This window comes from Apodemus sylvaticus, chromosome X (assembly GCF_947179515.1).
Source record: "Apodemus sylvaticus chromosome X, mApoSyl1.1, whole genome shotgun sequence".
Lineage (NCBI taxonomy): Eukaryota > Metazoa > Chordata > Mammalia > Rodentia > Muridae > Apodemus > Apodemus sylvaticus.
This window is the reverse complement of record NC_067495.1, coordinates 1,311,630-1,328,433: the sequence shown is the minus strand read 5'-3', so window position 1 is coordinate 1,328,433 and position 16,804 is coordinate 1,311,630. Positions and strand designations below refer to the sequence as shown.

The following is a 16,804-nucleotide window of genomic DNA, read 5'->3' as shown; positions in this document are numbered from 1 at the left end:
ACCTTATTCTTCCATAGAGTTGTTTTAGTCTCCCACCATGCCACTTTGGGTAACTGAGGCACTTGCCTCTGATGTCTATGGTGATACGTGAATGGGGAAGTTTTCCCACTGTCAGCACTTCATTGCTTCTCCAATAAGATACCTGGCATCTACCCATTGTCTTAACCCCATTACAGGCAAACACTACATACACTGCTCTTTGTACTGGTTTTCCACCATCCCAGTTCCTTTCCGGGCAGCTTGCATACTTTGTTCTCTAACTCTTCCATTGCAGCGGATTCTCTAGACATTTCAGTCTCTACCACTACTCCTGGATTCCCTTGATACTTTACTTGTATCTGACACCCTTGTCTGCCAGCTTCAGAAGCCAGACATGGTCCGTGCCATTAATCCCAGCATGCTGGAGGTGAATCCAGGCCAGCCTGGACTACATGAGACCCTGTACCAGTTACCCTATAATTTTGACTATGTCTTAGATCACTACCATGCATTAGATTATCACTGTTGTGTATACCATTACAAAACCAGACTGATAGGAAACAGGGCTCAGCAAAGCCAGGATTAGGTCACTATTGGGCCCCCTGTATCCAGCAGACTTGGAACTATTTGCCATCTAATTATTCAACTATTTGTTTAGTGCTAACTGCTAAGCACTATTATAGGTATTTGGTACATATTAACATGATAAGGCTTATGAAACTTAGAATAGACAATAGGTACAACTACGGTAAAAGTTGACGGGCTGGAAAGATGCTGTTTCTGGGTTTGGCTTCCTGCATCTGAATTTCTGCTCATGACCATAACTCTGGTTCCAGGAATCTCATGGCCTCTTCTGGTCTAGACACAAGGCACAAACATGTGCAGTTATGCCTGCAATTTTTTATGTACATTGCTGTTTTTCCTTCATGGATAAGGGAATCAGATCCCCTGAAACAGGATTTACAGACAGTTGTGAGCTGCCATGTGGGTACTAGGAAATTGAACCTGGGTCTTCTGGAAGAGAAGCCAGTGCTCTTTACCACCGAGCCATCTCTCTCCCCTTACAAATAGTTTAAAAGATAATCTAACCTGGGCTAGAGCAGTAGCTAGTGCTTGTCTAGCATGAACCAAGTTTCAGGTTCAATCTGTTCTGCATAAGCTGAGTCTACTGGTACACATCTGTAATCGTAGCACTGGGGAGGTAATTGGAAGAGACTCCAGTGCTCAGGCCAGCCTGGCCTACAGAAAATCTTGTCTTGACCCATGTTGGGCTGTTAATAGGGCTGAGTTCAAGACCCACATGGTGGAAAGAGAGCCAATTCTTGCAACTTGTCCTCTGACCTTCACTTGTGTGCCATGACATAAGGGTGCTCGTACACAAACACACAACTTTAAAAAAGTGTATTACATTCATTTAATTGGGGGAGGTGCATCCCATAGTGTACATATGTAGGTCTCTCAGTGTGAGTCCAAGGGTCAGCACGGAAGCAGTTCAGTTTGGCAGCCAGGTGCCTTTACCTGCTGAGCTATTCTCAGTCTTACCATTCTTCTTTTTTAAAGACAGAATCTCTATGTAGCCCTGGCTGTCCCTGAGTTAGCTATGCGGGCCAGGCTAGCCTCAAGCTCACAGAACTGTCTCTGCCTCTTGAGAGTGTTAGGATTAAAGGCTTGCACCACCATGCCTGGCCTATACATTTTTAAAAAGTTCTTTTTAACGTGTCTCTGTGTCCATGTCCGTGTATGTCCGTGTGTGTGTGTGTGTGTGTGTGTGTGTGTGTGTGTTTTATGCCATGAGGAAGGGGCATCCTCACTATGCTGCATTATGATGGGCTAAGGTCCTTGGTTTCATACTGTGTATACTATTGGTCAAAGTGACAACTATAGAAAGTCATACTCTGATGAGAAAAGAAGAAAATGTAAAATGGAACATTTGTGTCTCTTTATGCATATTCACTTAATGTCATTATATGTTTCACAAAAATGACTTCCCCTGGAGCTGGAGATACAGTGTGAACCACTTGATATGTATGCTGAGAACCAGACTCTTGGGGAGCAGCAAATGTCTGTCACCACTGAGCTATTTCTCCAGTCCCAATCCCATTAGTTTATTTTTTCATTGTTTAAAAGTTGATCACTGAGTTTGGCACAAATGCAAATGGGCTGGAGATGTCACTCAGTTGGTAGAATGCAAATAAAACCAGGTGTTGTGGCACAGGCCTATAACACCAGCACTTGGGTGGTGGAGGCAGCAAAGATCCAGACTTCAATGCCATTCTTGACTGCACTGACCAGATTCAAGACCAGACTGGGCTACAAAAGACTGTGTCTGAAAACAGAACATCAACAAAATGTTGACCAGGTCTGGATATTAGCTCAGCGGGATAGCACACACAAAAGGCTGGGAATGGACTTTAACAATGCAAATAAACATCTACATTTTAAAAGCCCCACTTTCAAAAGGCATGGAGCCAAGTGGGGATCTGGAATAATGGGATTTCAACAGGAAGAAATAAGTAGGTATGGGACGAGTGAATCACAGCCACGAGAACAGCGAGTATGAAATCTCCAAGGCTCAACTGCCTGATATATTCAAGAACTAGGATATTCTCCTGTTGTGAAAGGAAAGCTAGGGGGTTACATCTGTTAACTGACAGACCTGATGTCTACTCTAGCAAGGGCGACTTTCACGGCTGAAGAACTTGCCAATAATCACCTTTGCTCAAAAATCCTAACTGGGGAAGAAGGCCGACCAAAGAAAGCCCAGAAGAGGCAAGGAAATTCCTGGGTCCAGTGTAAGGAAGTCTCAGAAAGTCTACAGAACTGTTTGGGATAGACATGGGAAATCGTGTCATTTTCCACACAGAGGAATGAGAGGTATGTCTGGCCATGTTGGCCGTGTAACAGAGCCTAGTAAGTGAGACTGTCTGTAGTGGATAAGATGAGGTAATTGAAAGGTGTCAAGAAAGCCCAATTAGGGGAGCTTGTACGCGAAGGTTAGGGTGAGGCAGCCAGAAGCTCCGCCCAAGCCAAAGTTCCAATCATGCACCTTCGTGGAGTCTGCCCCTCTTAAAGGCCCGCCTTTCCTTCTCAGCCTAGGTTCCACCCCACCAAGAAGCTGCGGGAGAATGTGGGAATGGTTAAAGGAGGAACCCAGGTGATTGAGTGGCCTTTGGACCAATTATCTTATGGGATATTCAGCGATCTCCTGAGAAGCGCTCAGAACAAAAAGGCGAGCCCCAAAACCAATTAAAAATCCGTACAGAGGAGGAGGCAAGCAGAGGGGAAAGCTAGATCACGCTTCTTCAGCTTTGCCACGCCCTTCATTCTTGCTCGGCCTTGACGCAGGGAGCAAATCTGACTGGCTAAGCGTCACTTTTTCAAAAGGGTGGGGCCATATACGTTTCACAGTGGGGAACAAACTAGTGGTAGAGGGTGGGTGGCAGGGCGGGGCTAGATTGTCCTATCTAAGGTGGGAAAGGCCAATGGTAATCCAGGCCACCTCTCCTAGAAAGTCATTTCGAGCCTTTAAATTCTTGCCTCCCGAGGCACCACAAAGGACTAGAACTGCTTGGCTCACCTGTTCTTTTTCTCCTTGCAAAAGTCCCGTTCGCCACCATGGGGATGTACCAAGTGAGACTATAGGGAAAGAAGGTGGCCACTGGCACGCCTGGCTACTGGCTGCTGCTCACCTCGATGCTAGTAGATTTCTAGCAAGATCAAAACTACTAACCCACCTCTACATCCCCTCCCTGGCGCCGTTCCAGGGCCAACGCCACATTCCCTGCTGGGCACGCAATGGCCGCATCCCCTCCCGCTGCAGAAGGCTCTTTTGGTACAAGCAGTCCGAGGTGAGTCTCCCCCTTCCTGCTTCACCCCCCTTTTTTCCCAGCGTGTGCGTGCGCATGCGCGGAGCGCGGCGCGCGCGGCTGTTGGGCCGCTGGCTGGGGGGCTCTGGGATCTGCTGAGTCTCCGCTAGCTGTCTGCTGTGAGTCACGAGCCGCCGTGAACACCCGGATTCCAGCGGGCGCTTGCGAGCACGGGGGCATCGCCCGCAGTGGCCAAGCTCATGGCCGGCTGAGCGGGACGCCGCCTCCGCCTCAGCCGCCGCCGCCGCCGCCGCCTCTTCCTCCTCAGCCGGCGGCGGCCCGGGCCCAGCAGCCATGGCCGAAGACTACTGGGACGGGCGCCTGCGGCGAACTGGAGGAAAAGGAGGTCGCGCGGCCTCATCCCGGGCCGCCGCCCCAGGCGCCACCGCGCCGGCCCCGCGGCTCTGAGGTTACTCGCGCGCCCCCTCCGGTGAGCGTGTCCTCGATACTTAGGGTGGGGGCTGCTCTTCCTAGAGATCAGCCGGACCCTAGGCAGAGCTGGAACAAGAGTTAGGGGCTTCTGTCTGGGCTGCTTGGCTGTCAGGTGCCCCCTCCCCCTCGAGTTTCCCACAATGCACTGGGGGGTCATTTGGGGCCTCCCTGACCTTGGCCCCGCCCTGGGCCCCTGTCCTGGGAGCTGGGGATGGGAAGGACTGTGGATGCTAAGTGGGAGAAGAGTGATTAAAGGACTAGAGTTATGGGAATGGATTGATAGAGGAGTGGTGAAAGACTTGAAGTTGCAAAAGGGGTAGGAACCGATAATAAAAAGCCCTACGACTTCAGGCCCAGTGTGCTTATGGAAAGAGGTTGCAGGACCATGAGGGACGTGATGGAGTATAACGGGGTTTCCAGTAAGGACAGTTCCAAAACATTCTAGTGGAGGTTGTAGCTGCAGAGAGGCCCAGTGTAAGTGGAGAAAGGGTGATAGAGGTACTACCAGAAGGTGTGCTGATAGACTCAGGGTTCTGAGGCTGAGTGTGTGGTGACGAAGGTCAGGATAGTGTTCATACTGTGTCCACAGGGTTGAGGGTGGCAGCTTCTCTGGGTCCAGGGTGTGCTCATGGAGGTAGTGGAGGGTCCTGGAGGTGAGGGTATGTAGATGTAATAAAGGTAGTGTGAGACCAATATATGCCAGTGAAGACAGAGCTATTGAAGGACCTAAGAGTGTGTGTAATGGGGGAAGGTAGGGGAAGGCCTGCACTACTGGTTAGTAGGTATGTGCATACATGTGTATGAGAGACTGTTAGTAAAGGAAGTATAAAGAACTTTGCACACTAAAGGTCAGGATGAGGTGTGAGTGGATGTTCATAAAGGCAGAGTATGAATTTCCAGAAGGCGTGGGAGCAGTACTATATATGAAGTTCTAGAGCAGTGGTTCTCAACTTGTAGGGGTCAAATATCAGATATCCTGCATATCAGATATTTACATAATAATTCATAACAGCAAAATGACAGTTAACGAAGTAGCAACAACAAGAATTTTATGGTTGGAGTCACCACACAACATGAGGAACTGTAGTAGGGTCACAGCATTAGGAAGGTTGAGAACCGCTGCCCTAGAGGCTGCTGTAGTAGGGTTCGATAGATACAGACACAAGTGTATGCTGTTGGGGGAAGAGCATGAAGTAAAATATACTGATGAACATCAAAACACTCTGTCCATGGGCCACTGAAGTGTTGATCTAAGGAGTGCTACAGAAGTAGACTTTTGGGGGGGTGGGGTGGAGAATCTAATGGATAATGAAAGGAACAGAGCTATGAAGTGAGTCAATTGTGAACCAAAGAGATAGTAGTAGGAGTGGTTGCTTGAAGCAAGGGAAAGGGGATAGGAATAGGTAGTGGTGTGCCAAAGTGAATTGGAAGCCGGGCATTGGTGGCACACGCCTTTAATTCCAGCACCCTGGGAGGCAGAGGCAGGTAGATTTCTGAGTTTGAGGCCAGCCTGGTCTACAGAGTGAGTTCCAGGACAGCCAGGGCTACACTGTCCCGAAAAAATGAAAAACAAACAAAAAACCCCAAACAAAAAACCAAAGTAAATTGGAGCCATTAACGGAAGTGAGCCATGAGCTAAGGTGTATGTTATTAGGGGGTCAGGGTCAAGTTGAGGAGCTGCATTCAGTAATGAGGGGTAGTGTGATGCAGAACAGTTGCATTTCTCCTTGGAGAAGAGCGCTGAGGAAGGGAGGGTTCAAGGTATGCTAATAGAGAGTTAGGACTGGGTGTGTGCTAGTCACGGGCAAGATACGGTGAAGATTCTTCTCGTGCTGAGGGAAGGAATGGTGTACTGGAAGTACAAGAATGTATGTTAACAATGGTCATAACTCTGAAGGGAAGGGCTAGAGAGGTGGCTCAGCTGTTAAGAGCATGCACTGCTCTTCCAGAGGACCTGGCTTCAGACCCCTCCTGCACATCAAGAGACTCCTAACTGTGAAGGGACCTAAGAGTGCAGAAAACTGGTCAGGGATTGCGCAAGACTCACAGTGTACTAAGGGATTCAGAGCCAGATGAAGGTCCAGAGAATGCTAATTTGGGTCGGCTGAACAGTACCCTGAGTGCACGTTAAGGAGGGTCCACAGGGGACACTATTATTGGGAAGGTCAGTGCTACAGAGAGGCTAACAAGCATCTAGGCTAGGAAGGGACTCAACGTTAAGGTGGCAGGAATTGCTTTAAGGGGGCAGATATATGCCAGTAGAGTTGAGGGCAAGTTTTTGAATGCTGAAGGGAGTTAGAAGTAAAAAAAATTGTGAATGGTAGTAGGAGTAAATATGTAGTGAGGGCCTACTTGAGGTCTTGCATGTGCTTTTAGAGGTCAGGACAGAATGGAGTATGTGTGGGTATTGGAGTATGGCAACTGTGTGATCAGTATTTGGAGTTCTGGTGAGTACCCTTGGTATGAGAGTAGGCTGAGGACTGGTGAGTATGTCTGACGGATGCCAAGGACAAATGCCATGAGGAATCCTGTCTTCTGATTCATGCCCCTTCTCTTGTTCGGAAGTATATAAGCTCAGAAAACTGAAATTATGGTATTTAAGTTTTGCTGCTCATAAATGTTTAAGTGTATCTGTTTCTAGGAGTCTGTCCTGCCTCAAACGTTGGATAATACCCTGTCTTCTTAAAGTCCCCTAAAAGATGAATTCTGGGAAATGTCCATTCATTGAAGGTTCCAGTTAGAAGTCATAAATTAATTTATGGCTCCCTCTATATCCCATATTTGCCTCTCCCTTTCTCTTACCACTTGACACCACATACAAAACAACTGGGTATGAGTGTCATGTGGTGACAAAAAAAAGTCCTTGGGAATTGGCCACTTTCTAGGCCTAGATCCAGTGTTTGTCCCCAAGGTCAGGATTTTATGGCATTGTCCTGGGTTCTCGGTAGATCTTACTCTTATCTATCTGAGATTTCTTCTACTAGGCTGGCTCTGCCTTCCCTTCTAGAGGCAGAAGTGGGAGTGGGAGCTGCTGGGGTAAGCATTTTGTTTCAAGGTAACAAGTGACCCATTTCTTTTGAATTCATCCTCAGCCTTATCCTCAATCTCCAATCTAGCTATTCTTGGGCCCTGGGCCATCTCAAGCCCTGCTGTGAGTACAGATGGCTCCTGAGCTAGGTCTTCCCCCTCCTTGCTGGCCCAGAGCCCAGGAGGAAGCAGAAGAATGCCAACCTAAACCGTTTGGTGGCCCCATTCCCACCAGCAGCCCATTTAGGTCATCTTGTCTATTCTAGCATCCCTAGGTGTCTTCTTTGGAGTAGTCTGTGTCTGGGATTAACCTCAATAAAGGGTGGTCCTAGGCTTTCAGCCCCTTGATTGGCTACTTCTGTATGTACGTTTTGATAATAAGCCATTATTCCAGGTTCTCAGGATAGAACAGTGGCCTAAACATACAGAAATCTACCCTGGTGAAGTAAATCTTCTAGTTGTTTGTGAGAAGACATTAAAAAGGAAAGAAACCAGTAAGTAGATGGTGTTCTTTCTTAGGCGGTGATTAGATCTGAGGGACACATCAGAAAGGTGGAGGAGCTCGAGATGGCTGAGTCTTTGAATAAGGTTACTCATAGAAGCCTCATGGAAAAGGTGGTATTTGAACAATGGGCTGAAGAGGATGGGGGTAAGATATTTTCCAATCTGAGAAGCAACCCGTGTACAGATTCTGAGGTAGAAACTATTGGGTGTGGTGCGGACAACAACTAGGAATAATGAAGGAGGTGGTGAGGCGACAGGGCTAACGGGCAAATGAGGTGGCTAAGACACATGGGCCTCATGAGGACTGCTGTTTATTTGGGATGATAAGGAAGATGTGTTTTCTCTAGGAGAAAAGGAATGTGATCCAGTTTTGTAAAAACCTGGGCAGCTTTGAAGATAGCTGGTGTGCTGAGATACCCCTTCACCACCACCACCCCCCAACGCTATCTAATGGTTGGGCCTGGACAGCCCCCCCCAGTCTGGATAGAGAAATGGGATGATCCATTAGTCACCATGACATTTGTTGCTGAGGGAGGTGAGAGGGTCCCTGTGGGCCACAGGGAGCATTCTGCCTGGCAGTTGGGGACAATGTGGGGCTGGTGTCAGCGGAACATGCCATTCCATGGGCGTACCCAGGACCTTGTCACTAGTCCTTCAGCTCTGACTGAACCCCTTGTCCCAAATGTGACTGCGTCTATCGCTACTGCTGCACCTGAGGATAGTTGCTGTGGAGTCCTGTGCTCCCACAGTGAGACTATTGCCCTAGAGAACAGCAACCTACCGAGTGGACCCTTACCCTCAGCTAGCCACCCAAGTCTTAGTACCCAGGTACTACTTAGGGGTAGGCCAACGATGACAGAGGATCTGTAGTGACTGGGCAGTGACATGTTCATGTTGGCACCGCTCTCTGGGTTGTTGGGGTCTTTGAGGCACCCCTGATGATTAAGCAGGCACTAATGTCCCCATTTCTATTCACGTCCCTGTTTAGGTCGCCATGGATCGGATGAAGAAGATCAAACGGCAGCTGTCAATGACTCTCCGAGGGGGCCGGGGCATAGATAAGACCAACGGTGTCCCTGAGCAGATAGGTCTGGATGAGAGTGGTGGTGGTGGTGGCAGTGACCTTGGAGAAGCCCCCACCCGTATTGCCCCTGGGGAGCTTCGCTCTGTTCGGGGCCCACTCAGCTCTGCACCAGGTCTGTCTACTTTGATCGTTCTTTCTCCCTGACCCAGCTCCCAGATTTTGCCTCTCAGACTCTTGTCTTCATTTTCCCTCCTACCCTGTCATCCATTTCCAACACACTTGGTCTGTACTTCCTTGACTACAGCCCGGCCTCAGGATGGGGAAGAATCCCTTGCCTACTCAGCTGCCCCAAGGCTCTCTGCCTTCTTCCTACACTCTGTTAGTGGCTCTCAGTCTCATTGGATCTGCCTTCTTAGCTCTTGGCAGTGCCTGCCACCTCTAGCCTTCTGACCCATGGGCGGCTACTCTCAGCTCATCTCTGTTGCAGTACTCCACTAGGTGACCACACTCCCACCATATCTGTCCTGGCTCTCCCTGACTTTCCCAGTCTGTTCTAGGGGCCACATACACAAGTGGATATGAAGGAATATATTGCATTGGGGGAAAGTGGGACTGTTCTTGACTCCAAAGGCCTGGCCTTTCCCTCTCCCCAGAGATTGTGCATGAGGACATGAAGATGGGATCTGATGGGGAGAGTGACCAGGCTTCAGCCACATCCTCAGATGAGGTGCAGTCTCCAGTGAGAGTGCGCATGCGCAACCACCCTCCACGCAAGATCTCCACTGAGGTGCTTGATCTCTGTCCCAGTGTTGGAAGAGTGGGAGAATGGGGTGATGTTTGGGGAGGTGGGGCTTATGATCCTTCTCCTTCATCTTGGCTGCTAGGACATCAACAAACGCCTGTCACTACCAGCTGACATACGGCTGCCCGAGGGCTACCTTGAGAAGCTAACCCTCAATAGCCCCATCTTTGATAAGCCTCTTAGCCGGCGCCTCCGCCGTGTCAGTTTGGTAAATAGCTCTTTTTGTCCCTTCTACCACCTATCCCACTCTCCCAGTACCCTCTGTAACCCTCCTTCAATATACCTCCTTTGCCCCACAGTCTGAAATTGGCTTTGGAAAACTGGAGACCTATATCAAGCTAGACAAGCTGGGTGAGGTAAGACACTTAAAAGGACTGGTAAAGATGGGGGACAGTACGAACTCCATGCAACCTCACAGCATCTCTGCTGTTGTACTCCAGGGTACCTATGCTACTGTCTACAAAGGCAAAAGCAAGCTCACAGACAACCTTGTAGCACTTAAGGAGATCAGACTGGAACACGAAGAAGGGGCACCCTGTACTGCTATCCGGGAAGGTACAGACCCACCCTAGACTTTCTTGACTGCGTGGCACATACTTAGACTCTCTATGGTGAGTGAGGACAGAGATTGGGATTTTCTGACTTTCTCTCCTCACCTGTACAACACTATGGCCTTCATGAGAATGCCTACCGTCTACATACCCAGGTAATAAGGTAATTAGGAATCTGAATGGATTAAGGAAGGTGAATTATAGTATTTGCTTTTGTTCTTCAAGCACTTCTTACTGTGTTCAGAGATCACAGGAAGTAGATTTGAATTATACAGAAAATGTGTACAAATTCCAGCTTGTGTACTTAGGTTGAGAATAAGACCCTTTCCCAGAAAGCAAAAACAGATTATGAAAATATAATGTCACATGAATTTGGAACTGTAGCCCCATGCTCTTGCTTGATACTCTTGGCTAAACTTTCTTTTCTACACGTGGACCCTGGAGACACACCTACTTCTTAGCATAGTGTAAATTAGAGCTAGGTGATTTGAGGCATTACCCCAGACTACACAGGGAAAAAAGGAAACCCTTAATCTCATATCTTTCTGGTCCTTATTCTCACCTTTATTCTGAGAATGGGGCCCTCACTCTTCTGTTCTTTTCCATGCTTTCTACAGTATCCCTGCTTAAGGACCTCAAGCATGCCAACATCGTCACACTACATGACATTATCCACACAGAGAAGTCCCTCACCCTTGTCTTTGAATACTTGGTAAGGCTGGATGGCAGTTGGACCCAGGGAAGTTGGGAAATGGCCAAGAGCCATAGTATGTGACTTGTTCCTGCACTACCTCTTTTGCCCTCAGGACAAGGACCTGAAGCAGTACCTGGATGACTGTGGAAATGTCATCAACATGCACAATGTGAAAGTGGGTGTGGGACAGAAAGCAAAAAGCAGGAGGGGCCCCCACTCACCCACTCACTGCACAATTCTCCCAGAAACAACCTTTGCTCATCCCGTGTTTTTGCTGGGAGCCATTGGAGGGTATTGGGAGCCAGTCATTTGTGTGATAAGACACTGGGCTCAGTGTCTGTTTGGGAGGGAACATTGCCTGCCTGCTGCCAGGGAATTTGATGATAGTAAGTATCTTTTGACTTCTGCCTGTCATTCCTGGGTCTCTAGCTGTTCCTGTTCCAGTTGCTCCGTGGCCTGGCCTACTGCCACAGGCAGAAGGTGCTACACCGAGACCTCAAGCCCCAGAACCTACTCATCAACGAGAGGGGAGAGCTCAAATTGGCAGACTTTGGTACCACCAGCTTCTCCCTTTTTCCTATTGAGTCCTCAGCATTATTCTCCAAGTTCCCAGTTCCCTATAAGCACAGTCTCCTTCCACTCGAGTCTCTGCAGACTTTGACTCTGACAGGCATTCTTATCCCCAGTTATACTCTATTCTAGGCTCTGCCCGCAACGTCCTCATTCCAGCTGCTCCCTTTTTTTGCCTCTCAGGCCTAGCTCGTGCCAAGTCAATTCCTACTAAAACTTACTCCAACGAAGTGGTGACACTGTGGTACCGGCCCCCTGACATCCTGCTTGGGTCCACAGACTACTCTACCCAAATTGACATGTGGTGAGCAGAGGTGGGAGTATGGAAGGGGGTGGCTTTTCCAGCCAACTCCCCCTTATATTTATGGTGCCTTCCCTGCCCAGGGGTGTAGGCTGCATCTTCTATGAGATGGCCACAGGCCGGCCCCTCTTCCCGGGCTCCACAGTGGAAGAACAGCTGCACTTCATCTTCCGCATTTTGGGTGAGGAGGAAGTATGTTCCCACGGAGCTGAAGGGACATGCAGGGAAGACCTGAGATATGCGGGGTAACTTGTATTCCTTACTAGGAACCCCAACTGAGGAGACATGGCCAGGTATCCTGTCCAATGAGGAGTTTAGAACATACAACTACCCCAAGTACCGAGCCGAGGCCCTTCTGAGCCATGCACCCCGGTGAGGCTGGTGGGTAGGTGGGCATTAGGGGCCAGTGTGTCTGAACTCAGTATAAAGCACATCCCCTTACCTTTGTGTTAGACTTGATAGCGATGGAGCTGACCTTCTCACCAAGCTGCTGCAGGTAAGACCATCTTCAGTAGCCAACCTTAACAGGGATGGGGTTCCAGGTATAAGAAAATGGGAACGTCCCCAAGGGCAGGCTCTGAGGAGGGCAGGTAAAGAGACCTATCTATTGAGATACCAGTAGACCAATACGCTGTCTTCTGCCTAACTCAGTTTGAGGGTCGCAATCGGATCTCTGCTGAAGATGCCATGAAACACTCATTCTTCCTCAGCTTGGGGGAGCGGATCCATAAACTTCCTGACAGTGAGTGGGAATGGGCTCAAGTTGGGGCGTTGTGGGGCAGATCCACTGGAACATAGGGTGCTGCTTTGTGCCATACTTAAGGGAACGGCCTCATGTACATGTGTCAGGTTATATCTGTTAGGAAAGAATTTTGTGTTCATCTTGGATTCCTTTCACTTTTTTTTTCTGAGACAATGTTTCTCTGTGTAGCCAGGGATGTCCTAGAACTCACTCTGTAGACCAGGCTGGCCTTGAACTCAGAAATCTGCCAGCCTCTGCCAGAGTGCTGGAATTATAGGTGTGTGCCACCATCGCCTGGCACTTGTTTTTTGGTTTTTGTTTTTTTGGGGTTTTTTTTTGTTGTTTTTTGGGCATTCCTTTCACTTTTTATGAAAAATTTCATATGGTACATATAGATGCAATATTCAAAAAATTGTACACTGCAGTTTTTGCAAACTGAACACCCGTATAACTTTCACACAGTTCAAAATGAATGGGAGAAGTTCTCCTGTAGCTTCCTTTTACTGTTTTCACCATTCCAGGCCCTTTCCTGAATAAAAAATAGCAGGGAGCTTTGGATTTTGGGGCTTTGGGGTTTGTTTGGAAGGCTCTTTTGAGGTAAGGGTATGCTAGGTAGTCCTAGCTTACGGTGATATGCCTTGAGTACAAATATTCCTGTGAATCAGGTAAACCTTGGGCTTGCTATGTAATTTAGAATGACCTCGAACTTCTGATCCTGCCACTACGTCCCAAGTGTTGGGATTGATAGATGCATGTCACCACACCTGTGGTGTGCGGTGTTGCCTGGGCTAGCCTGGAATTTGTGGCCATCCTCCTGTCTCAGACACCTAAGAACTTTCAAATTATAGGCATGAGCCACTGTGCCTGATGTGCACCGTGTTAGGCATGGTGGTGCACAACAGAGGTAGGTGCATTTCTGTGAAAGCAAGGCCAGCCAAGGCTACATAGTGAGTTCAGGAGAGTCAGGGTTATAGAGACCGTATCTCAAAAAACAAAACAAAAGGCTCAGTCCACCAAAAAATTGAACTCACCTTCCATATCTACTCACTGAATTAATAATTAAATCCCAACCGGTGGTGGCGCACACCTGTAATCCCAGCACTTGGGAGGCAGAGGCAGGTAGATTTCTGAGTTTGAGGCCAGCCTGGTCTACAGAGTGAGCTCCATGACAGCCAGGGCTACACAGAGAAACCCTGTCTCAGAAGAAACCAGATCCAAAAAACCAAAAAAAAAAATTAAATCCCAAACTACCACCTATCGTATGGATTTGCTAGTAGTATTTATATTAGCATCGTATATCATACTTGATAAACCTAGTACTTTTTTTGTCTTATGCAGTAGTCCAGCAGTAGTCATGTCCCATCTTCCTTGGTTATAGGCAGTTTGACAGAAGAAAGTCAAGCTTCTCAAAAGAAGCAACTTGTACCATGTGGGGTTTGTTCTGGGGAGACCCATGGATCACCCCCACTTACTTATCTCCTTATTTATAGCTACTTCCATATTTGCACTAAAGGAGGTACAGCTACAAAAGGAGGCCAACGTCCGGTCCACTTCCATGCCCGACTCGGGTAAGTGTGGCCCTCTTCTCTTGCTCTGTCCACCTACCTGTTTGCCCACTAACAGCCATTCACTCTGCTTTCCCCCACAGGCAGGCCAGCTTTCCGTGTGGTGGATACCGAGTTCTAAGCCAAGTTTTAAGCCACAGACCAAGGCCCCAGCAGGCAGCAGCTGGAGGGATGCCACGCCCCTCACAGGGCAGCCCCCATCTGCAGTCCTCCCTGCTTGTTGCCTGCTTACCTGCCTGAGCCACACTCCCCTGCCAACTTGTCCCCTGCCACCTGCCCAAACACCAAACCACTGGCCTGGCCTGTCAACCCAACCACTGGCCTGTCTGCTGGGTGCTAACAAAGCTCTCACCACTACTTTGCTTGATGTGTCTGTCTCTGTCTTGGTAGTTGTGGTGGACAGATGGCCATGCCAGCTTTCCACACTAAGGCTAGGCCTTCCTTCTTCATCACACTCTCTCCCAGGACCACTACCCCATGGCCAGCCAGGGGTTTGGAGCTAGCCCAGGCCAGGCTCTCAATCGCCTTTGACTAGAAGGTAGTGATGCCTTAGGTCTGAGGCACCCCCTGCCTGCTTCCCACCTGTCCTACTTGCCTCTGTTGTATGGGCCTTCTTTTTTGTTAGTTTCTTTTATTGTTTTTTATTATTATTTTAAATGAGGTTCTCACTTTTTAATGCAATATCTCTGTATACAGACTGGTTGGGCGCTACTCCCTGAGTGTGACCCTCCTACAGTATTTTGTGCAATGAAGTCCCACTCCCAGCCTTTGAGAGGTAGGGACCCAGACCCTATTCAGATCCTGACCATCACTCTACCCTGGAATTGGCTATAGGAAAGCATGCCTCAGCCACTCACCTTCCTCCCCTACCTAGTGTCCCCAGGTATAGGGGGACCCGAGAACTACCAGAGACTGGGAGATGGACTTGGTGGGGGCCTACTTTTTCCCTCCTTTAGTCCCATAGCCAGGGCCTCCTTCCTTCTCAGGGTCGTCCCCAGCCCAGCTCTGTCTAGCCCTCCTGCCCTGTCCTACTCGGTGCTGTTGAGTAGGGGCTCTGGCAGGAATTGACCAGCTTAGTGAGGAGCCATATATGATATGTATATGTGCACAAGCAGGCGGACATGTGGGAGCTTGTGCCCAGTTGTTACACACCAATCCCTGGGAGGGTAAGGCAGGCTAAGGACAGTCTCCTGGATGGATGGTTTGCTCCCCTTCCTCCACCTAAGCCTTGGGACCCTTAAGCTGGGTGGGAGGGCAAGGGAGGGTGCCCTCCTGGGTTTGGGGGGATTGGGTTCCTGAATGCACCATAATCGCTGTATGAAATATTAAAAAAAAAAAGTCTAAAGTGAAAAGTCTGGTTGTAAATTATCAAAAAGGCAAGGGGGCTCAAGCTATGGTGGTAACTGGGTCTTTCATGAATCCATACCTGGTCTGATCAACTAAGAACATTGGGAAAGAGTTGGCTGGAAGTATGGTGGAACTGGAGGGATAAAGACTTTGGAGGGATTGTACTTAGAATGGTAGGATGAGTTGAAGCGGTAGGGTGGACTTAATTGTGATAATGGGAATCAAGCATTGTGCATAGATGAGTTGGATTTATCTAGCATCGTGGCCAAGGCTGAAAGGATGGAGGCAGGAAATTATAAAAAGTTGTTTGAAGCAGGTTGGAAGACCCAGTAGATCCAAAGTGGTCTGAGGCAGAAAGGTCCAGTCTAAGCGACACTATAAAGAGGTCAAGTGGAGAGAAGGAAAATAAAGCAGGATTTTGACCATGTAAAGGAGTCTAGGAGACTGAGAAAGGTTCAAGAGTGAGGCTGTGGAGCCAGAAGTTTGGACCGGTTTCTAAAAATCCTGGAAGTCATCTGCATGGTGAAGTTTACAGTAACTTGGGAGATGGTTCACTTGGTAACATACTTGCTAAGCAAACTTGAAATCCTGAATTCAGGTCACCACCACCCATTTAAAGGCTGAAGGGTAATGATGCATGCCTTTTAATTCCAGCACTTGCGAGGCAGGGGCAGATGGATTTGTGAATTCGAGACCAGCCTGGTCTACATAGTGAGTTCAGGACAGCCAGGGCTGTCTGGGGGGGGGGGGGGGGGGGGGGCACGATCCCTGGAGCGTCCTGGCCGGCCAGTGTAAAGAACTGGTGAAGTCCAAGTTCAGAGAGAGACCCTGTCTCAAAAAATAAGATGGAGAGCAATTGAGGTTGACAGCATATGTTGACTTCTGGCCTCCACATATATCTGTACATACAGTACACAAAAGTGGCACAGCCAATTAGCCTCACGTGAGGATAGGGCCTTAATTTCCTCTTTCTATGAAGTCTACCTTAGGAAGACAAAAAAAAAAAAAAAAAAAAAAAAAGGTGGACAGGGCCAGGCAAATGCAAGTGTTCGCAAGCCTAAGTGTCTGCTTATGGAAGTACAGCAGTAGTGACCTAATGAACCTCTTAATCACTGTGTCCTTGTAAACACTTTGAAATCTCAATTTGAAGCTACTATGTGCCACAATGAAAAAGTAGGGCAGCCTACTTTTGTTGGTGGCAACATGCCTTTTTTTTTAATCCCAGCACTTGGGAGGCAGAGGCAGGCAGATGTCCAAATTCAAGTGCAGCCTGGTCTACAGAGTGAGTTCCAAGACAGACATCTACTGCTACACAGAGAAACCCTGACTGAAAAAAAACACCTAGGACATCTTTCCATTCCTGTCATTCTTTCAGTTTTGTAATGGATAGGATGTCCACA

General features: G+C 48.5%; 1 protein-coding gene across 4 annotated transcripts; it reads left to right on the top strand.

Moving 5' to 3' along the window:
* Nucleotides 1–3,460: 3,460 nt before the first annotated feature.
* Cdk16 (cyclin dependent kinase 16) lies at nucleotides 3,461–15,409 on the top strand. 4 transcript variants are annotated; one of them, XM_052170847.1, is made up of 16 exons: nucleotides 3,461–3,827; nucleotides 8,797–9,004; nucleotides 9,486–9,619; nucleotides 9,717–9,842; nucleotides 9,934–9,990; nucleotides 10,075–10,189; nucleotides 10,803–10,897; nucleotides 10,992–11,054; nucleotides 11,309–11,432; nucleotides 11,633–11,753; nucleotides 11,834–11,931; nucleotides 12,017–12,122; nucleotides 12,204–12,246; nucleotides 12,402–12,492; nucleotides 13,983–14,060; nucleotides 14,754–15,409. In XM_052170847.1, the coding sequence occupies exons 1-16, from the start codon at nucleotides 3,462–3,464 to the stop codon at nucleotides 14,774–14,776; spliced, it is 1,848 nt and encodes a 615-aa protein (XP_052026807.1). In that variant the 5' UTR covers nucleotide 3,461; the 3' UTR covers nucleotides 14,777–15,409. The 4 variants fall into 4 exon arrangements, with proteins under 4 accessions (XP_052026807.1, XP_052026805.1, XP_052026809.1 ...); XM_052170845.1 differs by having other exon boundaries at nucleotides 3,462–3,827; nucleotides 14,141–15,409; XM_052170849.1 differs by lacking the exon at nucleotides 3,461–3,827 and adding an exon at nucleotides 3,874–4,275 and having other exon boundaries at nucleotides 14,141–15,409.
* The last annotated feature ends 1,395 nt before the right edge of the window (nucleotides 15,410–16,804 follow it).

Coding starts and splice junctions, on each gene's coding strand:
- Cdk16 (XM_052170845.1), top strand. CDS start 3,462: ATGGTAATCCAGGCCACCTCTCCTAGAAAGTCATTTCGAGCCTTTAAA. Junction 9,991..10,074: donor AGCTAGACAAGCTGGGTGAG/GTAAGACACTTA, acceptor GTTGTACTCCAG/GGTACCTATGCTACTGTCTA. Junction 10,898..10,991: donor CCCTTGTCTTTGAATACTTG/GTAAGGCTGGAT, acceptor TTTTGCCCTCAG/GACAAGGACCTGAAGCAGTA.